This window comes from Scomber scombrus, chromosome 16, assembly GCF_963691925.1.
Source record: "Scomber scombrus chromosome 16, fScoSco1.1, whole genome shotgun sequence".
In the NCBI taxonomy this organism is placed as follows: domain Eukaryota; kingdom Metazoa; phylum Chordata; class Actinopteri; order Scombriformes; family Scombridae; genus Scomber; species Scomber scombrus.
Window position 1 is genome coordinate 10,009,436 of NC_084985.1, and position 26,208 is coordinate 10,035,643.

At 38.7% G+C, this 26,208-nt stretch overlaps 2 protein-coding genes across 3 annotated transcripts; both read left to right on the forward strand.

Moving 5' to 3' along the window:
* Positions 1-2,443: 2,443 nt before the first annotated feature.
* si:ch211-195b13.1 (STKc_SGK domain-containing protein) lies at positions 2,444-7,423 on the forward strand. Its single transcript, XM_062435364.1, has 13 exons — positions 2,444-2,628; positions 3,257-3,332; positions 4,108-4,186; positions 4,288-4,328; positions 4,439-4,496; positions 4,600-4,683; positions 4,845-4,976; positions 5,071-5,183; positions 5,317-5,440; positions 5,551-5,646; positions 5,878-6,033; positions 6,142-6,231; positions 6,629-7,423. The coding sequence occupies exons 1-13, from the start codon at positions 2,559-2,561 to the stop codon at positions 6,794-6,796; spliced, it is 1,287 nt and encodes a 428-aa protein (XP_062291348.1). The 5' UTR covers positions 2,444-2,558; the 3' UTR covers positions 6,797-7,423.
* Positions 7,424-11,334: 3,911 nt separating this feature from the next.
* eya3 (EYA transcriptional coactivator and phosphatase 3) lies at positions 11,335-25,893 on the forward strand. 2 transcript variants are annotated; one of them, XM_062436585.1, is made up of 19 exons: positions 11,335-11,457; positions 15,495-15,605; positions 17,172-17,221; positions 17,468-17,559; positions 17,646-17,723; positions 17,831-17,885; positions 19,574-19,683; positions 19,959-20,096; positions 20,289-20,374; positions 20,844-21,021; positions 21,159-21,328; positions 21,659-21,742; positions 21,855-21,944; positions 22,408-22,466; positions 22,557-22,717; positions 23,536-23,650; positions 24,770-24,891; positions 24,983-25,083; positions 25,766-25,893. In XM_062436585.1, exons 2-19 carry the CDS (start codon positions 15,549-15,551, stop codon positions 25,844-25,846), a joined length of 1,827 nt encoding a protein of 608 aa, XP_062292569.1. In that variant the 5' UTR covers positions 11,335-11,457; positions 15,495-15,548; the 3' UTR covers positions 25,847-25,893. The 2 variants fall into 2 exon arrangements, with proteins under 2 accessions (XP_062292569.1, XP_062292570.1); XM_062436586.1 differs by lacking the exons at positions 11,335-11,457; positions 19,959-20,096 and having other exon boundaries at positions 15,063-15,605.
* The last annotated feature ends 315 nt before the right edge of the window (positions 25,894-26,208 follow it).

The following is a 26,208-nucleotide window of genomic DNA, read 5'->3' on the forward strand; positions in this document are numbered from 1 at the left end:
AATACTCTCTGGAGGATTAAAACACTATTAGACTGTTACAGTGGTGGAAAATAACTAAGTAAATTTGCTGTACTTAAGTATAATTTTGAGGTACTTCTACTTTAATTGGGCATTCCCATTTCAGAGGGATATATTGTACTTTCCACTCCACTACATTTCTTACAGCTTTAGTTACTTTTCAGATGAAGATTTGACACCATGGATAATATAACAAACTTTTAAAATACAACACATTGTTAAAGATGAAACCAGTAGTTGGGGTCACATTTCAGATGTCTACGAGTTGTTAACAGCTACACCAAATAGTGATTCCCCCCCCCCCCTCTAAACTGCTCACATGGTTTCATTTCAATAAATGTTCCATTTATTTCATCAAAAGTCAAAGATTAGAGGAACAATGAAAACTTCTTAATCATCTCACATGACAATCATCTGGCCTGCACTCGTGTTCCTATACTGCCACAAAAAACAGGTACAAAAACTGTCTTTGTCCTCGTTCACATCCACACTCTGAATGTTAGTAGAAGGACGAGGTAATTGTTGTGGTCGCCATGGTGATTAATGATAGATTTAACTTGTGGTGTAGTATATTTATTTATAATGTTGATCTGTCTGCCGCTGATGTCCAGAACTAATTATAACTATGACGATTATATTGAAATTGTCACGTTATGAAGTGAGATGATCTTATTTATTGGTAATATTTAGTGTCCATTCACTATGTGTATGACCTGTGGTGTTACAGAGGACACTAACTTACAGCCTGCTACTGTGGTGCTTGAACAGTGCATTGTGTGCATGCATGCAGGCCACCCTGCACTGTATTTGTCATATTTTATGTTTCTTTGTTGTGTTGAGTAATTTATATGTTTTTAAGCTTGCCAATCTTGGGACAAACAGTAAATTGAACTTGAACTTGGTGACCCTTTGGAGGGGCCTCGACACCTTCAGTATTAATAATCTAATGATGCCACATATATAATATATCAGTCAGAGGGACCAGAACTCTACTTTCACTGCAATACTTAAACTACATTTTGCTGTTGATTCATGCAGGACTTTTACTTGTCACAGATAATGTTTACATTGCTGTAGTTGTACTTTCACTTCCACCACAGGACTGTACTGAGTGCTGCATGAATGATCAAACAAAACTTCAGTCAACAGACACTGAATGAAACAATCCTGAACAATCAACGTTCAATGGAAAATATTTCTATGTGGATCAGTCTCTACCTCGGGCGATATAGGGATTTGCGTTATTGCAGTTATGTAACTTGTAACAGGGTTAGTGGACCACAATCAGAACAGCTGGTCTGATCAGTGCATCAGCTTAGAGGAGCATGATGTCACCTCTGATTTCTCTGAATTTATATAATTTGGCCGTGTCGAGTCACATCCACGACCTTGACCTCAACATCAGGCGCAATAAGCCACGGAAATTCAGTAATTATTTAGAATAAAAGTCAAATGGAGATACTCGGAAATTGCGCCTTACTATGCAAATCCCAGAAACATTTCACACATGTATATAATGTCTGGGACTTCTGCATATTATTATGTGTGAGTGTATGCAAGTGTATGTTTGAGCAGAGTGAATGGATAGTTTTCTTTTATGAGAGGCAGCAAATTTCGTTGTATGTGAACATGCAATGACAATAAAGGCATCCATTCATTCATTAATTCATTCATATTGCACATTTACATATAGCAGATTTATTCATACAGAGATTGTGTACTGTATATAGTATTTTTTTTTTAAATTTTTTTTATCACTTTCATCCTTACCCTGCTACTGTTTTTTCCACTGTACTGCTTGTGTCAATTTTAATTTCTCCCAAAGGGGAACAATAAAAAAATTTAAAAATGCAATCTTATCTTATGCTTTGCTATTATTCATCATGTAGTTTACAACCTTTGTGAGGATAACTAGGCTCAAAGATTGTAGCATTCATAGCCTAAATTTTTCCTCACACTCTCAATATAAAATGACAGCAGGGGGGGATTTGACAGCAGCTCATTTTTGGAACCTGCATGCAGTCACGATACCAGAAAAAAGAGCATCTCAGCAGCGTCTCTGTTGGGTGTGATTGCAGCAGCTCTTCCATAATAACTCTCAATGATCACAGCCAGTTGGAGCTTCCCCATTGAGAGAAAATGTGGAGGAGGAAGATGAAGATGCCCCTCACACTCCCACCACCACCACCTCCTCCTTCTGCTGCTGCTCTGCGGTCTGAGCTCTCCTCGTCATCCCCCGCCTCCTGCAGGCAGAATATGGGTGCAGCGGAATCCCGTGACGTCACGCCCCCGGTGGTTGCCCTTGGTTACAGCAGTGATGTAAAAAAGGAAAAAAAAAATGGGTGTCACCTCCTCCTCCGGTACCACGTGTTCCGTATATATAAAGAGCTGGCCGCCTCTTCGCGCAGTGAGCTGAAGAGCTGTCTGCGGAGCTCTAAACACCGGGACAACAAGTCAGCAGAACCTGATAGAGGAAATATTACTGCTTTTATTTTGCTTTTATCTTCCTGTTTACACTGGATACTCGTTTCTCACCCAACATGGCTGTGACCGAGGCTGGATGTGATCTAACTTACTGCAAAATGAGGGGAATTGTAGCCGTGGTGACGGGTGAGCAACCAAAATAATAATAATAATAACATAGCCTTTATAGATGAATATTATAACATTCATCACTTAAGCTGTTAATTTGTTGATTATAGTGAAACACATTTTTTTTAAATGTGTTACTTATGCATTGATTAATGAAGCAAAATAAATGGATGTATTGATTAGTATGGCAAATAGCTCTCAAGAGGTTAATTAAACCAAATTGCAAAGTGATTTGTTAATCTATCATTATAGGGACTGGGTCGAAAAATCGAACAAATCTCTTTTTTAATTCAGATTTTTTTTAAAGTTTTGTTTTTTTAATTCTCAAAACTGGTTATTCCTATTGCGCTAAGAGTGCAGGCTGAAATGCTTTGTTGGCCGCCACTGCTGGTATCTGAATGAGTGACCCAAGTGGTTGCATAACCTATAAGCCCGCAGCATTAAGAGGTCTATGCACAACCGCGCAAATCTGGCCTATAACGGGACATTTTGAACTCACACACAACGGATTACAGCTATGACACAGATATTTTCTTCACCGGTGGAAAACAAAAATCTTTTCATCGTCTGTGTTCAATGATATGTTTGATGCTTTCTCCGCTGACATAAATGGGTCCCCCCTCTCTCCCTCTCTCTCCATCTGCAGCTTTCATCAAAGAGAGAAAAATGGGGTTGAATGACTTCATACAGAAGCTGGTGTCTACTCCACATATCTGCCAACAGTGAGTATTTCTATTTAAAAATAAAAACAACAACAATATATTCCTCTCTAATGGGAAGATGTAGGATGGATTGGAGGGGAAAACTGATAATTAGGCACAAGAATCCCCTCTGGGAATCAGCTACTTCCTGGACTGTTGTATTTATTTCCAATCAGCGGCCCATTCATGATCAGCCAATCCAATCAGCAACCTGAGTTTGGCAGGACATTCTGTGAAAAGTGTAATCTGGGTCCAAGAATCCAGGGTAAGAATAGGCCTTTCATGACAAGCCCGTGGCACCCTCTCTATTTCCTAATCACCTTTCAAACAAATCCTCTCTGTCCCCTAGACAAGGATAAACCGGTAATTCAATTATTACATGATATGGCTTTGGCCATCACACTGTCCTGAACTCCCAAATCAGGCCTCCAGGTAGGTTGGTGTCTGAATCTGTCTCCTCCAGATGCTCCAGAACAGAGAACAGGTGTCTAAGCTGGACCGCTGAGTCCTGCAGAACAGTCTGAACCGTCTTGTAGCGGGACAGCAGCTTAAGCTTCTCCTCAGACAGGTTAAGCAGTCAACAGAGATGAGCCTGTCCCAAACTTGACCTGTCTGGATGTGTCAGATGGTCGATTCCCGCCCCTAGACGGGAAGCGATCATTCTACTTATCATTCAAACAAATGAACACAGATCCTTTAACTGATTCAATCACTCAAACACAAATACCATACTGTCACAAGAATAACAGAAAATGAAAGTCCACCTTGTAACTGGCTCTGTTTTTTTCTCTCCCAGTGTTGAAGTTAACAACTTTCTGAAGATTGACGAGAATCAGAACGAGGAGGTTGAAAATGACGATCTTCTTGGTAGTCCGGTAAGCAGGAAGTTTTTTAGTTACTGACTTTGTGACTCATCTTCTTTCCAAAACATTGAAATGTACTTATAAATCTTCCTCATTTCGTTTTTTCCCTTCAGATGTGCCTAAAGTCAAGAAGTTCACTGGCTGAGGACACTCAGTAAGTATCCTTATAAAATCTCTCTTTACGTATAAATCTTGACTGCTACAACTTTGTTAAAATATCTGTCAGTATAAAATCCTAATCATCTGACCGTCTCTCCACATTAGGATCAAACCCTGTGATTTTGACTACCTCAAAATCATCGGTAAAGGCAGCTTTGGAAAGGTGAGTCTTTGTTTTATTTTGCTATGTCTCTCATGCAACTTGTCTGCACACGTTTATCATCGCTGTAACATCATAACTCATGTAAATGTTTGCTCTGATACAGGTTCTGCTGGCTCGACACAAGGAGTCCACAAAATACTACGCTGTGAAAGTGCTACAGAAGAAAATAATCCTGAAGAAGAAAGAAGTAAGTCCTCTTAGCTTATGTATTTATCCCATTTTATAAACTTAAACTCCAGAGATTAAAATTAATCACCACATGCAAATCTCAACCCGTTTGTCCTCTGTTGCATAATGTCAAATGCCAACGTGATGAGTAATGAATAAATCTTCCTCCCTTCCTTCCAGCAAAAACATATCATGGCTGAGCGCAGTGTGCTGATGAAGAACATCAAACACCCCTTCCTGGTTGGGCTGCACTACTCCTTCCAGACGACTGACAAGCTTTACTTTGTACTGGACTACGTCAATGGTGGAGAGGTAAGAAATGTCCCACGACACCCAGACACCAGAAATCAGGTCAAGAAGATCTGGTTCAAGTAGATGTTAACAGATGTCGTCTTGTTTTCTCCAGCTGTTCTACCATCTTCAGAGAGAGAGGGTCTTCCTGGAGCCCAGAGCCAGGTTCTACGCTGCTGAAATTGCAAGTGCACTTGGCTACCTCCACTCCATGCACATTGTATACAGGTAAAGAACAATCCTACAGCACCCCCTAGTGGACACCTGTAAACAAGCTCTGGAAGAAGCATGCATTGATAACAGCAGCTCTGACTTCTTTTAGTAAATCCTTTCTTCCTCTTCTCCTCCATCTCCTCTTTAGGGACCTGAAGCCTGAGAACATCCTGTTAGACTCACAGGGACATATTGTCCTGACTGACTTTGGCCTCTGCAAAGAAGGCGTTGAGGCTAATGGCACAACTACAACCTTCTGCGGGACGCCCGAGGTACAAATCTCTAGACATTCATACATTCATTATTAATACAGAAATGCCACTGGTGATAAACAAGATGATTCTTGGACTTGTGTTGATTTTTCCTGTCGTCTCCTTCACAGTACTTGGCCCCTGAGGTTCTCCAGAAGCAAGCGTACGACCGCACAGTTGACTGGTGGTGCCTGGGATCTGTGCTCTACGAGATGCTCTATGGACTCGTAAGTGAAACCTGTGACTCTATGCCTCTAAGACTGCAACAAACAATTATTTTCATTATCAATTAACATGTAGATTGTCTGCTTTACTAATGAATTAATTGTTAGATCTGACCAACCCACCCAAAGATATTCAGTTTTCAATTAATGAACTAATCATTGCAGCTCTTCTTTCCTCCTACTTGTTCACATGTCAAATAAACTAAATCTGTTGTTGTCGCTTTTGTTTTACAGCCCCCGTTCTACAGTCGCAACACAGCTGAGATGTACAACAACATCCTGCACAAGTCTCCGATGCTGAAGCCCAATGTTTCAAACTCAGGCAGGGAGCTGCTGGAGGGGCTCCTGCAGAAGGACCGCACCAAGAGGCTGGGAGTGAAGGACGATTTTGTAAGTGTAAAAAGCTGACAGTGAAGCACATATATGGAGAACTGTGACAAATCAGGGAGGCTTGTTTGATATCAATTTTCTCATCTAGAATTTATATTTCTTTTACAGCTGGAACTCAAGCACCATTCCTTCTTCTCTCCAATCAACTGGGACGACCTGATGGCCAAGAAGATCACACCTCCATTCATCCCCTCAGTGGTACGTTAATTATTATGTTAATTATAGATTAATTGTTTTATCTATAGAATGCCAGAGCCACAAAATAGTGCCCTCTTACACATCCCAATATTAGGTTATATCAGGTGCATTAACAAAAAGGTGAACTGATGCTTCCAAAAAGACTTGAAGACTATACAACATGTATACACCTTCTCTCGTCGTCGTGTCAGAAAATACTGAAAACACCCAACACAACATCTTAGAGTCTTCAAATTGCTTGTTTTGTTGGACCAACAGTCTAAAACCAAAAGATATTTAACATTTAGTGATACAAAACACTGAAAAGCAGAAAAACACTATCAGCAGCAGCATCTTTAAGTGACTTGACTTGTTTCTTCAGATTATGTCTAATGTTTGCTCCTGCTTGTTTTCACAGAGTGGCCCCACAGACCTCCGACACTTTGACCCTGAGTTCACCCACCTGCCCGTGTCCTCCTCCCTGTGCACTGACGCTCCGCACAATGTGACCAGCAGCATTAGGGAAGCAGCGGGAGCCTTTCCGGGCTTTTCTTACGGGCCTCCAGCAGACCACTCTTTCATGTGAACATCTTTGCTCTTCTGTCCTGGGAACCCACAGGAAACAGGATAAAAGCTCTGGATCAAGAGTCTTATTTTAAAAAGAGGGACCACACTGGAGCAGCCTGTCTGGGGGACGTTATAAGAGGATCTAACTGACAAAATGAACTTGAATACCGAGGATAATGTGCATGACTTGTGTACAGATTGGGACTCTCATGTTACAACACCACTGGTTCTACACTTACGCCTCAACCACCTGAAAAATGACAATATGTGTGCCAAGTATGGATGCACTCTGGGGTCATACAACATCACTACACTCCGTTGACTCCGGACCTCACAGCCACCGGTGAAGTGACATGAAGAGAAGTGCCTGAGGTTCAAAAGGCAGTTTGAACAGCGGCAGCAGCGTTTTGGCGAGATCCGGCATTATCAGAAACCACAAAACTGTTTCACATGAGCGGACTTTTGACCAGGGCGCTAGCCGTTAAGGGGGATGCCTTCATTACATGTTTGCATATGTTAAGACTGTGTTTGTCTGAAAGTTCACAATGTATTTTTATTTTCATGTGAATGCTCAATTGCACTTGAGGAAACAAGGGTCAAGAAAAGCGTAACATTTTGCTTCTGGACTTCATATCTTTCCACTTCAGATTTCATATCTCCACTTGATCCATGATGGCATATCAGTACCGTACAGTACTATTGATACTTGGACCAAACAGTAAATCATATTCTGCTTTAACAAAAACACTTTTTTTGACCGGCTTGTCCTCATAAACTGAAGATCAAAGTTTTACTGTACTGTGTAGAAGAAAAGGTTACATATATTTTATTGAAAAACCAAAACGGTTTTTACATGTTTTAATAACCATAAACATTCATTCACGTTTACTTTTAAGAAAACTGCATATATTATAAATGAGTTATATTGTTTCCTTGTACATATAAATAGATTTAATGAAAATTCTATTTCCTGTATGGCAATATATTTCATTTTTGTTTTATCCAACTCCTTCTCATTTACAACCAGTGACTGTGTTAATCTATATCTGTCCTTTGCAAACTTTATGAAATGTTTCTTTCTTTGATCAGGAGAGTTCAACCAGCAATAACAGGCCCACATCAATGATAGCACACACTGTATATCAATCTTATTTTAAACTGAAGTGATTGCTGTTTTATTGCAAACACTCTATAGAGAAAACTAGAGTCTATTACAGATGGGTTTTTTTGTATTTATGCATCATGTAGAGAAGAACTGTGAATGTCTTGTGCCTGTCCAAGGCGGCCTGATCCATGTATACTGTATGTACATATCTCTTTCCCCTAAACCTCCTGCTCCCTTCTCTAGACAAGAATCTGTGTTAAAAAAAGTGCTTCATTAACCTGACGAGGAACCATTAGGTGGGTCGGGCGTTGGCATTCACCTGACAGTGTTGAGCCACACGCCTACTGCATGATGTGGTTCTGGAAAGTGCAATAAGATCTTGTCTGCTTAGAAAGGATGATTATCATTTTATCTATTTTAGCAAAAGTTATAATTTATGAACTGATATTCATTAAATTATTGCGAGAGGATGTTCAGTCAAACAGAAATTGCTCATAACTTTGTTTTATTACCCCATTAGACTGATGCATACAGGAAGTGCATCTTCAAGCCTGCTGAAGATTTTAAAAAACAACAAAAAAAGGCAGCACAGTTCTAGATCATTTTCTTCCATATTTGGAAGCATTACGTTTCTGTTTTGTATTTTTATGTATATTTATTTTCATGCCACTGCTACTGTATAAAAGAATTTACATGATCAAATGAAATATTGAATTGTAATCTGTGTCAGAAATGGCAAATAAAATCTATAAATTGGAGGCAAGTGGATTGTTTTTGTTTACAATAATACAGATGCTACTTTACAACACATACTGCACATACAACTTTTACATAATAATGGTAATATATGTTATGTTGCTATTTGGTCTATAAAGTGTCAGAAAATACTGACAGATATTACCAGTGACTAAAGCTTAAGGTGGCGTCTTCATAAGTTTAGTTTTGTCTGATCAACACACCAAAACCCAAAGATAGTTGGTTTAGAACTTTAGGACTCTACAATGCAGAAACCGGATCAGTTGTATCCAAAGCACGATCAAGCAGTGACCACACCATCATAAGACCAATAAGTCAAGCTTAGTCCACCCGAGAGATGGAAAGATTTTTTTTTTTATCAGATACAGAATTTGTTAAGTAAAGAACACAAGACTATGATGCTGTGTTGTAGTGGTCTCAGAGGATGGGTCTCAGTTTCTAAACCACTTCTCAGGAGGGGAAACAAGGAAAAACACTTGGGCTGGGCTAAGAAATACCAGCATTTCACTGTGCATGACTTGAAAAATTCTTATTTACTTATAAATCTGAGAAGAGTGTGTGTATAAGGAGATGAACAGGAGAGAGAACGATACCGCATTGTATCAAGCCCACAGTGACACACGGTGGTGGGAATATTCAAGTCTAGGGGTGTTTTAGCCTTCTCTGGAGTTGGACACCTGCACCAAATTGACTTCACCCTGAAAAAGTACCCCTCCATTATTCAGAGACATGCTACACCCTCTGGTTTGCATCTTTCTGGAGAAGGATTAATTCATTCTGCAGCAGGATAAATAACCCCAAACACACTTCAAGGCTTTGCACTTGAAGACCAACTGAACATTTATGGAGACACTTGAAGACTGAGAAAACCAAACCTTCTGTCACATCACAAGAAAGTCTTTGAAACATTGGCAAATCCTGCTGGGATAACGTGTATTATCAGGTTTTTGCACAAACTTGCAGACTCCATGTCAGCTTAAGTGCATGCTGTCATTAAAGCAAAGGGGGACATACCCAATACTAAATGTGACCATGATTTACAAAATGAACATCATGCTGCATTGATGAAGACTTGAAACTAGTGGTTGAAACCACAAACTCATTAAGAAAGTGTATATTAAGGTAATAAATTAAATGAGAAATAGGGTTGTTTTCTCATACACATCCATACAATCTAACTTCGTTTTTGCAAACAGTGGAGTCACCCCATGCTGGCCATTAGAAAGAATGAAGGTTAAGATTAAAATATTTAAATAATAAGAAGAAGAAGATAAAAAATTAATAAAATAAAACATTGAGACTAGAGCCCGACAGATATAGCGGTCAGCCACTATTATTGGTCGATATTGACCTATGACAGTCAGATATATTGGTATTGGTGAATATGTTGTCTGATATGTGCCAATATTTTTAAAATCTTTTAAAGTTATATAGGCAGCATTATATGTATATTTGACCCCTTTTCTTAATTCAAGCTTAATATATGCATGTTGTTGTTTTTTTGTTTGTTCCATGTTTTTTTGTAATTCATAGCTAATTATAATTATTATAATTAATTGCGGGAGAAGTTTACAGTTTTAGTGCACTGATGTCATTTTATACAATCAAGTTTAATGTTAAACTCTAAAATATCATACCATTACATTTGAGGGATCATTACCAAAAAAAAGTGTTTATTTATATATTCTGTACATATAAATACTATCGGCCAATATATCGAAATTGGAATTTTTTTTACTCCCTAATATCGACATCAACCCTAAAAATCCAGTATCGGTAGGGCTCTACCTGAGACCAAATACTAAAATAAGCTGAAATTCATGTGCATTTTCTTTTTTTCAAAAAGTCAACTTTACACTGTGCAATAACAATATCATCTCTGGTATTTTGTCACTTAATTACCAATGTTACTCTTGTAAATAATGTCACATTTATTTTATTATAGGCTATATCTTTTACTGTTATTGTTCTTATTGTGTTTTGTACTTATTATTTATTGTTCTTTATTCCTTTTCTTATTGCTGCCTTTCTATTCTATTTTTACTGTCTTACATTGCTGCTGTAATAATGCACATTTCCCCATTTTGGTAATCTTTTCTTAACCCTTAAACAGGCAAAGTGCACCAGGAGCTACAGCACCCTGCTAGGAGCATGTTTGGTTAAAGTGGTTGTTCAATGATAAAACTCAGTTTAGAAACTAGTATGTGTGATATTAATAATCAGAGAAAGCAAGAATGTATCACTTCTCTTTATCAAATAAAGCATTCAATTGTTTACCATTATGACCATGTTTTATACTCTAATAGGGACAACGTATCTTGGAGGAGATACAACTCATAAAAATATAAAATATACAAAATATTTTAAAGATATATTTATGGAAATGTTTTACTTAGGTGCAAATGAGATAGGCCTAACTAGGATTTTATTTTTCAAATCTCATTTTCCACTCCTGTTTAAGCGTTAAACTGATGTTATCATTTGCATTAGCAGTCTTTTGAGGGGTGGTCTCAGACTTTTGGGACCCCCCGCTGTGTAAAATTAATAAAAAACTGAGAGGTTGACAAGCTTTTAACGAGAGAGGGGATCTGTTTAAACAACATATGTGTGCAGTCTGCTCCTCACCTGTGTTACCTCCACACCTGTCGCGCCATGCTGTGTGAATCAAACACACCGCACATGCGCAGTAGGCGGCCCAGCAACGAAAACTTCCTGCGAAATAGTGCTCCCTAACAACAGACAAAGCTTGGCACAGTGGACTCAATTTGGAGACGCTTACATTTTTTTTAAAAAGGCGTTGCGTCTTTACTCCTTCAATGGTAAGACTTGGCTTTGATCCTTTTGAGGGTGTCGGGAGTGGGTTTAATTGCTGCCAGTGGCTTTGCGTTTTTTTTGGGAGGGGGGGGGGGCGCAGCAGGAGAGAGATGCTTTCACACGCTGCCATTTTAGTACCCACTTGCTATGGCTGCGGGTGCTGACTAATCTATGGAGTGGAAAAACTTTCATACCCAGGCCAAACTAAGTAGATGATAATGAACCTGGATTGTTTAGCTGGATTATGCACAAAATACATAGTGGATGACATCTTTTGTTTCTTTAATTGAGTCACTGATATAGCGTGTGTAGTCATTATTATCGGCTCTGTCTGCTAATGTGTGTAGCTAGCGTTAGTGTGGGTGCCGTGTAAATACTGGTGTCACACGCTGTGTAAAGTGTCAATCACAGTCGCTTATTTTAGTTTAATCAGTCAGGCATCCATGTGTAGCTTAAAGTGTTTGCTGACTAATTGTGTAAGTTGTTTTTCCAGTTGTTCTTGCATTCAAATTGCAACCAAACGAGCTGTAGATTTTCAGGAAATAGCCAGATGTCAGATTTCACCTTCACAGCTATAACCGTCCTCAGTCGGGTTTAATTGCTTTTTTTTTCAGCTAATGGGATTTTCCACCCCACCTCAAATAGTGTTTTTAAATGTGAATTATTTACCACTTAAACACTGCTGCAGATATAGGAGACAGGTGTCAAAGGTGTTTTAATGATCACCAATCAATAGCCTGCCCCCAAGTTTATCAACCTACAACCATAAATCAATATCGAAACTACATGATAAAGGCATACAGCTTCGTCTATCTTCAACAAATAATAATAAACATGAAGCTATAATGTTGTTATTATTAGAAAGTGTCTGAAACCACACTAGTAAATTGGTAATAATAACAGGGGGAATGATAACACTTTACTGTGTACTTAAATTGACAACATGTCAAATTGGTACACTTTCACTTTTAATTCAAGTCAAGTCAATTTATTAGTAGAGTAACCTTTTAAAAACCAGAAACGTGCTTGAAAAGAGCCTGAAAAATATAATCAAATAAAAACACAGATGCAGTTATTATGAGGATCAAGAAAAACGTATAATGAAATGAATAAAAGTGGTATTTAAATCCTAAAAAAACACAACATCCTTGCACAGAGAGCATTAATAAAGAGATAATAAATACATAAAATAAAGAGTGTTATCATGTGATTGTGCTGATTATTAAAAGGCTGAAGAAAAGAGATGGCAACTTAACCCAGTAAATATTCAAATAGCTGCACATCAGCTGGTTAAACATGCAAACATGAATACTAACATTCAAGCAACCAATTCAACTAATATAAAAGCTTCTAATAATAAATAACTATTTACTTGAGTTTACATCTGCAACCCTATGTTGATTATTTGCAAAGTTTTATTTATTTGTCACTTAAACTATATTTATTAAATTCTTACAGCGGATATAAAATACTATCTTATAATAAATAACCAATCACACCTAAGAAAGGCAGCAGCAGTTAAAAAAAGACCACTGCTAAATAAAATAAAGTGCCTGATAAAATCAATTGATTGAACAAAGATTAATGCCATAATTGTTTAGTTTTTTTTTTTTTTTTTTTACTGTTGATTAGGATGAAACAAAACATGTAAGGATGTCACCTTCAAATTTGGCATTTTATAGACGAAACAACTAATCAATTGAACAAGAAAAACATAAACAGATTAATCGATAATGGAAGTAATGGTTAGTTGTAGCCCTATTTGAGTTTAGATAACTCTGTTTGAGTTTCAAGTCATTCAAATTTGACTGACTCTCGTAGGGAAATCCCTCTGAAAACCAACAACAGCTTTTTAACCCTTAACTACTATTCAGGGTCAAATTTAACTCATTTTTACATCTGACAGTAAAAATCCTTTTTTTCCATTAGCCTGAAATTTGATGGCTTCCTTCCTAATGATGCCCAGATCTTCTTAAAAACATTTTTGTAATGTGTTTGATGTGTGTATATATATGTATATATTTCAAAAATGACCATAATATAGTGTTATTTAGAGGTTTTTTTCTCATAAAAGCCAAAAAAAAACCAAACTCTTCTGCTCTCTGAAAGCTTCATTAAGAATTAATCATATTTATCTGTGACTGATGAGGTATTTGTGAATGATTTGTGCTTCAGAAGTTTGTTATAGAAACTAAATATGTGAGGAAATACTGTGACTGGTCATAATATAAACAGTATGTAAGGGTTAACACCTAACTGAACTCAGACAACTCAAAATATGAAGGATTTTACTCATAATTAAGACCTGAGCACTAACAGTGTGAAGGCCCTATTGAATTTCTAAGGATTGTTATTATTTTCTGAAAACAAACGCATTTTTGACAGCTTAAACGTGCCCAAAAACTCGAAAAATGAAATTTGGTACTCATTGTATCATGCACAAAAAAGTCTGTTGAACCCATACCCAAACTCCAACAGAAAATCGGCCATTTTGATACATTTTTTTTTTATTTTGCCATCATTTTTGTGCGATTTCCATGCCTCGTATTTTAATTCCTCCTAAAGATTTAATCCCACCGACTTTGAAGTTACTCACTGTCATCTTAACACCTTGGAAAGGAAAAAGTTATCAACATCTTTCGCCTCCATTAAACCTGACGGGCGTAGCATTGTGGCAAATTTCGGGCCCGGGGGAGCGAGGGGCGACAATTTCTGGGTAACATTTTCGGAATTTACAGAAACCCATAAAATAAAGCATTTCTGAATGCTTTGTCATATAAATCTAACACAATATTAATATTATTATATGTTGATAGATGTTTAGTTTAGTTTCGGAGGTGTGCGGTGTCTCCTCCTGACCAGGCAATACTCCTCCACCCTTCAGGAGAGGGGAGAGAGGGCGAAAGAAAGACAACAATCAGGGCGAGCAGAGAGTGTCCCCGAGGATCCAGTATCAGGGACTGTGATGTTTCCCTCAAGAGGCGGCGTTAAAGTGTTATGATACCGAGGCCGAGCAGAGGTGACTGTGGGCGGCTCAGTTACCGACGGCAACAACGAGACAGACGGAAGACGGCTTCAGTGATTTCACGTCTGTTAACTCAGCCAGAAAACAGCAGCAGTGGTGATGTAGGATGTTACTAGAAAGCGGCTGCTCCAGAGATGGTTTTTGGGGGTCAGTGCAGCAGAGAAAATATAGATTTAATTGTTAATTAAAGCAGCCTGTGTGCTCTTAACACCTTAAATGTAAGTTTGTGGGTTAATTTCTCATCAGTAAATCATCCGGTGGCCTTATTTCCCATCACTACCTGTGCACTACCTGTATGAGTTCACTTACATACATACTTGCATAAGCTCGACATATGCTTCAGTTTGGTGCCATCAAACACAGATGGCACACTTTTTGAGTCAGAACGTGCACCGCTAACGCACGCATGACACATTTGTGCAGGTTTTTAATTTGTGATCTGACCTATTTTTCTACATTATGTCAGTTGGCTTCGTCTTTTTCCTACCTGGTGGCTTCGGCGAGGAAAGAAAGGGCCAGTGAGGCAAGCTGTGGACAAATCGAGGTTAGATCTTATCCCCCCGGGGACTTCTATTGATACGACAGCTTGCACCTGAGCACCTAATGCTCCTGGAGAAGATGTTTCATTGAATGTAGATTAGGTCACATGTAAGGTGGCACGCTTCCTTAATCCCACAGTAAACACAAACACACACACACACACACAAGAGTGGTGGTGTGGTTTGGTTTGGTGCAGTGGGGTCATCGGGGCAACGTCAGTGGCGCACGTGCCTCACCTGCGGTTCTCGTGCCGGAGATCGAATCAGGGCGCCGCTCCTTTTAAAATTCGCCACCTCCTCCTCTTTACTGATCATCTCCTATGATAGTCGATGAGCGCTCACGGGACGAAGGGGGGAGGAGGGGGAGAGGATGATCACTACATAAAAGCAGTAAAAACCCCTCATTCATGCTCATTTATTCTGTGCCTCTGTGTGTGTGTGTGTGTTTTTTTTGGCTCCTGTGGGTCGTGTGAAGCAGGGTCCGCACCGGCTCTCCGGGTCCAGAGAGTAGGTGTAGAGAGAGTGTGCAGACATGTCGGGTCGCTCCGCCGCAGAGATGGATGACTCGCAGGAGCTGCCTGAGCTGCCGGTGAGTACGCTACGAGATGACATCAGAGTACAGTAGGGAAGGAGGGGGGGGGGGGGGGAGTGATTTATATGAATGTTTCAGAGTAAAGTTTGAATGTTAAATTACAAGTAAATGAAATAATGTAGGGTGTGTGTGTATGATTAACTTGTCTTAATAATTCATTTCATATCTTTTGTGTAAGATCTTGTATTCAGGTTTTCTTTTTAACTAATGTTTTAGATTTTCATTCTCTGCCAAAAAAAAGTTGATTTTAGATTTTAGGTTACAGCTTAATTTGAGAAAAAAGGAAAAGGAGAAAAAAAAGCATAGCTGGATGTGAAATGAACTGACTGAAAATTAATCAATGACAGTTCTTTTTCCCAACATATTTTTGTCTTTTTTTCAAATATTAACAGCCTCATAACAAAACGAGATCGCAACCACGAAAAACAATGATAATACAATACAATGAAAATAAACTAAATAAAAAACAGGCAGTTACAGAAGATAGATTTTATTTTCTTTGATGTTACTAGTTATCTCATTTGCACCTAAGTAAACATTTCCACAAATAATTTAAAACATGTTTTGGATATTTTGGATTTTATGAGTTGTATCTCCACCAGGATATGTTGCCACTATTAAGGGTATAAAAAAATGTATATATGTATGTATCTCCTGGTGCACGTTGCCTGTTCAAAGGTGAATATCAATTAAATTAGTTTTCCATTGCGGTGGGCTAAAAAAAAAAACAATAACAAAAAAAAAACTGAGGTAAAAACAGGACCAGAAATAAATGTTACTTATTCATGTAAACTTATATTCAGATAGTGTTGTGTAGTCTATAAATGGTTGCCAGATTCTCACAAATGTGGCCGATGGCAATTTTGAAGAGAATTAACAATATTAAAAATTAGTTGCAGCTCTTTTTCACATCATAATATATTCATGACTCTTGTGCTGATCAGACAAAATTACCACTTTTAATACATTGTTTGTTCTTTTAACTACATTTTGTTGCTGTCCAATGAAAATTATTTATCTCTTTTTTTATATTTGAAGTTTTAGATGAACTGAAGGTTTAAGTGTTTCATTTATGAGTTGAGAACGTTCACCTTCCTCCTAAACTACATTAACCAGCAGTAAAAACATTTAGAGTACCAGTATTTTTGATGATTTGTTGACTAAAATGTTTGCATCAAACTTTTCACAACAGTCATGCAGATAATGTTAAATAATTATTTGTTGTGAAATTGAATGTCAAAATAATCTCTGAAAGCCGAAGTAAGGCAGAGTCAGTCTGATTTAAAAAAAAAAAAAATATATATATATATATATATATATATATATATATAGACTGACTTTGCCTTACTTCGGCTATATTTTATATATATATTTTATATATATATATATATATATATATATATATATATATATATATATATATATATATATATATATATATATATATATATATATATATATATATATATATATATATATATATATATATATTATGATATTTATAAAGATGTATATTATAACAGCAATATGGTGGGGTTTTTTTCTTTTCTGTGTGTGTAACAGGCAAAGAAAGTCAAGCTTGACTTGGACCATGGACTTGAGAAAGAGCAAAGGTTTGTCTTTACTAATTTGAGATTTTTAGCTCTATTTCTGTTCTATTGAATCTTTTAAATTGATATTTTTGCACTGTTCTAAACTGCTGATGGAAAACTACTGAGATAAAATGTTGAGTTTTAAACAGTCTACTAATATGTGTGGCTTATTTTAAACGTGGTGATTGTTTTTAGCTTTTTCTTTCATTAGTTGACTGTAAAATGGCAGCAGAATATTTTAGATTGACATAATTTCTCTTTCAAAAGTTTGGGTGAGGATGGGAGCCCAGTGGCTGTGTTAGGCTCATCAGAGCAGGAACGCTCTTACTCTGCCTTGTCCACCACCCAACTCGATCCAGGTAAGCATGTGGGGGGAGAAAAAAAAAAGCTGTGGATGGCTCTGAAATGTTGCTGCAGAGTATTGACGGTTCATGTCTGATTGCAGGAGATCAGGAGCAGTCGGACGCAGACGGAGGGGCGTCTCAAGCATGTGGTCCTTCCATGAACTCATATGCACACTCTGGTACGAACAGAAACACGGTCTCGTTGTCGGACAGTGAATGATAATGATCTGAATAAAGGAAGCTGCTCTTGTTTGTCAAACTGAAACCATGCTGTCTGTTTTGACAGGCACAGATGCAACGGCCACGTCTGAATACACTCAGCAGGTTTATCAAGGAACCAAGTGAGTACACAGTCACACAACTGTGAATGTTTACATTTGTCACGTTTTACTGTAACACAGATTTCAGAAGTGATCATTGTTTAACTGAACTGTCTGTGACACCTTTTTACTTTCCTGTTACGTGAATTATAGCTCAGACTCAACAGTGTGCAACCATTTTATTTACATTGCAAGTAGCAACAAGCCCAGTGACACTTGGCATTTATATCAGTTGCAAAATTGCAGCTGCAGCCTTGTTTTATGGCTCTACAATGTTTTTCTGCACAGAGACGACAAACTCCACAATAAAATGTCGACCACACGCACACATGCTTAAAATGCTTTTACCTATGCTGATAGTGGAAACACAACATTACCTGTGTCACAGTGAAAGCCTCTGAGAAGAGATTTGATTACAACTGTTCCTGGGAAGAAACTTCAATAAGTGGTGAATTTAGACACTTGGTATATTTAAGCCTGGGCTTACACCAGATCTGCAACTAACAATTATTGTCATTATCAACTGGGAAAGAAACTCCTGCTCCTGTGTCTTTGCAGCACGCCAATAATAGGTGCTGCTTAGCTTGCAATAACTGTTAATATTGATCCCTACATGCTGTGTATGTAAAATTTTATTAAAAGCCTTAATTTCAAATTATTCCTACTCTAGCAAGAATAAATGTGCAACCTCTGGATTGTTATTTTGTTTATTAACCAGGAAGTCTCTTGAGATAAAATGGGCACCTTTCAATGGACTAACGTGATATCGGCTGTCCAATCATTAAGCACATACAATAGAAGGGGTGCTGACGTCTGATTTAAAAAAACTAAACTTTGGCAGAGGTTCCTCACTCACTATTTTTGCTAGGTATTTGCTGAGTATGTACATGTAGGTGTGTGTAGATGGCATGTATGCTTGTTTGTTTTATGTATAGGTATTGTATATACATATATGTACATGTATGGTTTAAAGGTTAGGGCATCTATACGCTTGTAGCTTCAGCCCTGACCCTTTCGATCAGCCATGCAGCCCTGTTGTTAGAGGGATGTGTTACTGTTTTTGTTTTTTTGTGGTTCTATTTATTTTTTTGTTGATCGAAATAAACTCAAACTCTAAGATCCTCCAGGAGCCTCCTCTCTCCTCGGTGGAGCATTTAAGGGATCGGAAGATCCTCGATGATAGCAGAGAGAGAGAGAGAGAGAGATCGGTTTCCGGGTCATGGCTGGAGGACGGAGGAGAGAGGACGCGAACAAACTGAAATTGGCCAAATGAAAAAAAAATCTTTTTTTTTTAAAGGAAGACTGTGAAATAGGTGTTGCATAGATGCACAAAAGTAGATTTTATTACAATAATCACATCTAACACTAAAACAATGTGTGTGAATAACAAATGTGATGGTGAAGAAAATGTGAATTAAATCTGGTTTTGTGTGATTTTGGCAACCAAATTCTTTACATTATCATCTGGAAAACATACATAGTAGAGGCACGTATGTGTGTGTGTGCATTTGGCAGCTCTCAGATTGGAATGGAATCAAATTAAGGTCATATATATTGTAGCTGTGTATCAGCATATCTCAACAAAGGCCTGCAGATATTGTGGTTATTTTATGTGCTTTCTAACCAGGAGGGGATGGGGAAACCCCAGCAGCTCTTCTCTGATTTATGCAGGTACTGAATGTCGCTCTCTTGTCTTTTCTTCCTTTCAGCCCTGCAGTGACATCGTACACCAGCCAGGTGGCCTTTCCTCCTGTCCTCCAGTCGGCTGTGTACTCAGCGTTCCCCCAGACAGGCCAAACCTACGGTCTCCCACCTTTTGGTTAGTCCCCATATTCCTACTCTTAACTCTCCTTTTTTAACACTTGTCTGCTCACTAAAAACCCAGCACTGCACCTTTGTCACTATGCTTTAGAGGCCTTACTGTGCTTTGGCGCTGCGGAATTGATTTTGCTTTTGATCTCTGCTCACACACAAAGCCCACATCTTGACCGGAGGACCTGGTTTCTTTAACTTTGCCCTGTCTTTAATGACCCCCCCACTCCTCCTTGCTGGCACTTTTATTTTTCTGCTTCCGTTGCTCTCTTTCATCTTCAGGTGCTATGTGGCCAGTCATAAAATCAGAGACTGGGCTGTCTGAGGCGCCCTCTGGTGGCCAGCCTGGGTTTCTCAGCTTCAGCACCACATATACCTCAACCCAGCCAGGCCAGCTGCACTACTCATACCCCAGCCAAGGCAAGCTGCAACGTCACTCTGTCTCACATGATAACGCCGTCACACTCTCTGCAAATATGTGAAGCTCTGAAAAATTAAGGAGAGTTTGAACTTTTGAGTGGCACCGCTCTGTTTTCCTCTCTTGTTGTTTGTCACTTTAAACACTGTGTAGAAATGTTTACCTAGTTTTAAATGAGTTTTCTCTGTCTTCAGGCTCAAGTTTCACAACATCCAGTGTGTACTCCAACATCCCCTCAGCTACAGCTGCCACCACCGCCTCAACCACAGCGGCCCACCAAGTAAGAATTACATCCATTTTTATTAGAAAACAACAAAACTCTCTGTCTTACAAAGGTGTCATTTTTTTTAAGTCACACCATGTATTTGTATGTGCAGTGCATCAAAATGTCAAAAGAAAATCAACTCATAATTCAGGTAATATCAAACATTAGACAAACACAAATAAAGAAAAGTGGCAAGAAAAAGGCACTAAGGCATCTACTGAAAGGTCCTGGTAGGAAATTATACAACTATACACAGTCAGTCATAAAATGGTATTTTATAAACAATGCCAAAGTAGATAGAATATACAGGAAAAACAAGACAAAACTTGTTTCATAATCATTGCGCAAACATACAAACGTCTCAAAACTCTGAGGATAAAGTTTTCATCTTGAGTTTAACTTGCTTGTTGAAACAGAACTTGAATGGTTTGTGACTCGGTAGGTTATTGGGAGATTATCTCACTCTTGTTTTTGTTTTCTTCAGGAATTTGGCAGCTACAACTCCTTGGGACAAGGTCAGTTCTCTCAGTACTACGCTCTGCCTCCCAGTTACGTGCCTGCCGGGCTGCCCAGCAGCGACGATCACAGTGCCAGTGTTGGTGTAGCCGGATATTCAGCTGTAAAGTCAGAGGAGGCCGCATCGGCTGGACTGCCTCCCAGAGGTGATTTCAATACTAGGTTTCAAAATCACTGAGCTTCATCGCCTTTACACCATGTAGGATGTGTTCTTTGTGTTTGAGAGACCACAGAAGCAAGGTATTAATCACTGACGTCTGACTTTTTGTCCTCTTGTAATAAGATGCGTCTCCACCAGAGAACCTCCCAGCAGGTGCGGCCCTTCCTACCAGTGTGGCTCTTCCTGCTGGAGCCAGAGACCAAGATGAGGTCGGACGCAGGAACTCAGTTGGCAAAGCTAAAGGGAAGGGCAAGAAGCCTGAAAACTCTCCACCCACTGAGAGCGACCTGGAGGTAAACATCTAGTGACTTCATTTAGCTGTGATGGGAAATATTATTAACCAACGGAGCTTGTTATGACAGAGAGGCACATCAAATCTCTGCACTAATTTGCATATTAACACCCCCAGAAAAGCACAGCCACAGGAGTCAAGTCCCAAAATTTATGGAGCAAACCGACAAAGTAAAAGCACATAAATGTTGTATTTGTCTTAATTTTACATGTGATGCCAAAGATTATAATGTAATAATTTCTTCTGTAATTTGTAAAACATAAAAAAGATTAAAATGTTTTTTTTAGAATGCAGTAATATAAAATAAATTTTCCCTGCCTTTTTTTTTTAGCGCATCTTTCTGTGGGATCTGGATGAGACTATTATTATATTCCACTCACTGCTCACAGGCTCCTACGCACAGAAGTTTGGAAAGGTTTGTTTCTTAAATAAACTTAATATTTTTCTATTTTAAAACAGGAAATGACAAGACAGTTTATTGTCTAAAACTATTTATTATGGATCTTATTTTGTGTGTGTGTGTTTAGGATCCGGCAACGGTGCTGAACTTAGGCTTGCAGATGGAGGAGTTTATCTTTGAGCTGGCAGACACCCACTTGTTCTTCAATGATCTTGAGGTACAGTATGAAGTGTGTTGTTTTTTGTCATCACAGAGGCTGATACAAACCTCCTTATTCTCCCAAACCTATTTTTTTAAGACGTTATTCTAAATGTTCCGATATATCATGAATTTTCTGCCTCAAGTAAATATACACATATAAACACTGTGGGTTGTCAATCAAAATGTAAAACTACAGTAATGGACCAGTTGTTTGAATCCAGCAACAATCCAACTACGGTTGCTGCCCCTGAAAATGACTCAGCCAATCATAAAGCAGATATACAGCTTGTTACAGAGATTCATTACCTTGATAAGACTTTCTCTGGACCTCTCTGCACTTATTAACCTTCCAACCTTATTAAAAACGTATTTTCCCTCCTGGATGAACTGATTGTCACTAGATTTGGGTGTTGTAGTCTGTGTATGGGTTTATGGTTTATAAATACATGAAAAACAACCAATCTATTTTTTGTTTTAAGGAATGTGATCAGGTCCATGTTGAGGATGTGGCCTCTGATGACAATGGACAGGACCTGAGGTGACTTTTAACACACACACACACACAATTAATTTTAATCACAAATATATAAATAAACAAACTAATCCCTGGTGCATGTCTCCACTTTAGTAACTACAACTTCTTGGCGGATGGCTTTAATGGCCCCAGTGGTGGAGGTGCTTCAGGAGCCACTACAGGAGTCCAGGGAGGAGTGGAGTGGATGCGCAAGTTGGCCTTTCGCTACCGCCGGCTAAAAGAGATTTACAATAGCTACAAAGGAAACGTTGGAGGTGAGCTTGCATCCAAATATCTGCAGTTTTTAAATGATAGAAACACAAGGAGAACTCTACAGTAGAGGTCACTGCTGAGCATTTTTCTTTAAGAATATAACAGTGCTGCTTGGTCTTCTTAGTTAAAATAAAAAATAAAAAAAAGGTTTCCAAGTCAGTAAACAGTGTTCAGAAGTTCACTTTCACTCTTTGGCATCATCATTTAAATGGCCTATTGTTTGGTGTTTTAGTTTTATTTTGTTAAGAAATCTCTCAGAGCATTTACAGCCATTTAGACTGAAACATGTCTGATGACAGTAAAAGTAACTATGAGTCTAATATCCAAAAGGCTAAAGGGAGATCTGAATTTCCCAAACTTTCCAGACAAACATGGTGATGTGTCAGCCCAGCGGCTAAAATAAACAGCAGCCTACTTGTGTTGTCGACCTTTTAAGGTTAGATAAGGTTGTTGCCTGTCATGCATTGAGAATTAGTATATCAGGGTCCTGGATTTTACTACAATGTGGTGGGAAAAGTACCCGTGTCACACTGTCATTTTTTAAAATAAACAGCAGCCTGTGTGTGTGTGTGTGTGTGTGTGTGTGTGTGTGTGTGTGTGTGTGTGTGTGTGTGTGTGTGTGTGTGTGTGTGTGTGTGTGTGTGTGTGTGTGTGTGTGTGTGTGTGTGTGTGTGTGTGTGTGTGTGTGTCATTCAGACATTTGTAAAGGTTAAAATGGGAGTAATGTTACATTTACATACATTTGGCGGCGATGTTTAAACCATATCATGTTAATGTTGTAAATAGAGCTGCTTCATAGGAACATGTTGTTCTCTTCCAGGTCTGTTGAGCCCGATGAAGAGGGATCTGCTTTTACGTCTTCAGTCTGAGATCGAGAACGTGACAGACACCTGGCTCAGCACAGCGCTCAAATCTTTGCTGCTCATCCAGTCCAGGTCTGAGGATTACTATTATCATTTTTTTTTTTTAATAATGAAAGAAAAGTGCCTTACTGTGTCTCTTACTGGCTGTTATAGTCCACACAAAGTACTCCAGTCATTGTGAATCATTGACAATTTAGTTTAAACATTAACATAAATGTCAGTTTCCTCCAGTAATGAAAGTAAACGTAAGCTGAGTAATGAACTGAAGGAACCCAATCCAACCGTAGACACTGCTGAAAACACAGAAGCTTTAGTTTCAACATGCTTTTCCTCTGTTAACAAAATTATGACATTAAATGAAAATACCTGCTTTTTAGTTATTCAGATGGGCACAACCACAATAATCAGAAGACAACATGTTAATTATGTGTACATGGTTAACTCAGGTTTCCAAATTAGATTTTAAACTCCCAACTTGAACTAATTTTCAGATACAAAAATGTCTGTTTCTTAGATTTATTATGAAAGAAAGTTGATTATAATTAAGATTATAGAAAAATATGCAGATCATTATCACAATTAAATTCTCATAAGGAAGAGCTACTGATAGTTATAATACACATGGCAACAAAAGGAATAACACTAAACAGAAAGAGACCAATCCAAAACATATTTTGAGATTCGGTAAAAACACAAACAGAGCTCATTTTGACTGTTTAAAGGCCAGTAGAGCTGGAGGAATTAACACTTAATATAAAAATGGGGAATTCTTCATTTTAAAAGTGAAACATGTTGCATAATGAACAACAGAACTTGCTCTGTGGACAATTGGGCATTTCATTGAGATTTTAGTAAGGTTTCATTTTCATAAAGTGTGTGTGTGAGTGATATAACCACAGAAAATCCCTTCGGACTTCAGTCTTACCAGTCTTGCATCATCATCATCATCATGTCATATGAGTGGTAGACACATGACATCATCCACAATCATCAAATCAGTCCTAAAACAGCCAAATAATCAGCATGGGAATTACCAGGATTATTTCAGCCTGATAATAACATCATGTTTGGTTAAAAAAAAAAAAAAAAAACAGGATCGTGGTCCAGCGTCAGTCTGTGCTCTATTAAAGTTTTATTGCTTCATTTTAAAGCCTCTCTATACTCTGTGTGTGTTTTTTACTCCACCAACAGGGGAAAATGTATGAATGTGTTGGTCACCACCACTCAGCTGGTTCCAGCTCTGGCGAAAGTGCTGCTCTACGGCTTGGGAGACGTCTTCCCCATTGAGAACATCTACAGCGCCACCAAAATAGGCAAGCAAATAACACGCTCTATAAATCACTTTCTAATATTCACATGAGCAACAGGTTATGTAACATTTTTGTTGGTTTCTTTTTTGTGCAGGGAAAGAGAGCTGCTTCGAGAGGATCGTCTCTCGCTTTGGGAAGAAAGTGACGTATGTGGTGATTGGTGACGGTCGAGATGAGGAATTTGCAGCAAAACAGGTACGTTTTAGTTTCCATGTCAATCAATCAATCAATCATTATTTATATAGTGCCAAATCAGAACAAACATCATCTCAAGGCACTTTTCACATAGAGCAGGTTTAGACTATACTCTTTAACTTAAAGAGACCCGACATTCCCACATGAGCAAGCATATGGTGACAGTGGCAAGGACAAACTCCCCTTTAACGGGAAGAAACGTCAAGCAGAACCGGGCTCTAGGTGGGCCTTCACCGGTTGGGTTGAGAGAGGGAGAACGATAGAAAGAGGTGAGGGAGGCACAGTAACAAACATAATTGTAAATAACAGGATCATGAATTATGTGAATTATGGCCCCGTCTATCAGGACCCAGACGTCATGGGACCCGTGTCTTTATTATTCCTAAAAGAAAATGATGTGACCTTATTTGAAAAACTGTAAACTCAAACAAATTCCCATTTGGAGCATTCACAGAGTAGCAGAAGAGTCACTGTGGCTCCACTTTGTTTGTTTAAAAGATGTCCACACAGTTCAAAAGTTTCAGGAATAAACATAAAATACAGTAAAACTAATCTTAAATTAAAACTAACCAGCCTTGTTGCATCAAAGTCAGTACGGTGCTTGTTTAGTCTTAAAACTACCATTTTATCCAACATATATCGTGCCACATGTGTAAAGCAGCTGTTTTGTGTCTCTGTGCAGCACAATATGCCTTTCTGGCGGATCTCCACTCACGGCGACCTCGTGTCCCTACACCAAGCGCTGGAACTGGACTTCTTGTAAAGGAGGAGGCGGCGGAGGCGGCGGAGGCGGCGGAGGCGGCGGTGGCGGCGGTGGCGGCGGCGGCGGCAGCAGTGGTGCCAAATGTCGCACACTACAGGACAAAATTTAGTCGTCATCCTGGCGGTTTGTGGAGTGACACAGATTTAGAATTCTCCGCCACTCCCCTCACCCTCACCCCTCCAGCCCCCTCAATAACATTCACTCATATATATTAGAAACACCAAATTGGCTCTCACTGGCGACTAATGACTGTGATGGTAAATGTACTGAGGCGGACTTTGGGTCGGAGCTCGACTGTGAGACACAGACTTAAACGCACAGTCAGCTGAATTTAAGGTTCCTTGCGCCCGGCACTCCCTCCT

Excerpts from the sequence above, each read along its gene's own strand:
- si:ch211-195b13.1 (XM_062435364.1), top strand. The coding sequence starts at position 2,559 with ATGGCTGTGACCGAGGCTGGATGTGATCTAACTTACTGCAAAATGAGG. Across the intron at positions 2,629-3,256 it reads AATTGTAGCCGTGGTGACGG|CTTTCATCAAAGAGAGAAAA; the intron begins GTGAGCAACCAA and ends CTCCATCTGCAG. Across the intron at positions 5,184-5,316 it reads TCCATGCACATTGTATACAG|GGACCTGAAGCCTGAGAACA; the intron begins GTAAAGAACAAT and ends TCTCCTCTTTAG.
- eya3 (XM_062436585.1), top strand. The coding sequence starts at position 15,549 with ATGTCGGGTCGCTCCGCCGCAGAGATGGATGACTCGCAGGAGCTGCCT. Across the intron at positions 17,886-19,573 it reads CAGGTTTATCAAGGAACCAA|CCCTGCAGTGACATCGTACA; the intron begins GTGAGTACACAG and ends TCTTCCTTTCAG. Across the intron at positions 21,022-21,158 it reads GGCTGGACTGCCTCCCAGAG|ATGCGTCTCCACCAGAGAAC; the intron begins GTGATTTCAATA and ends TCTTGTAATAAG.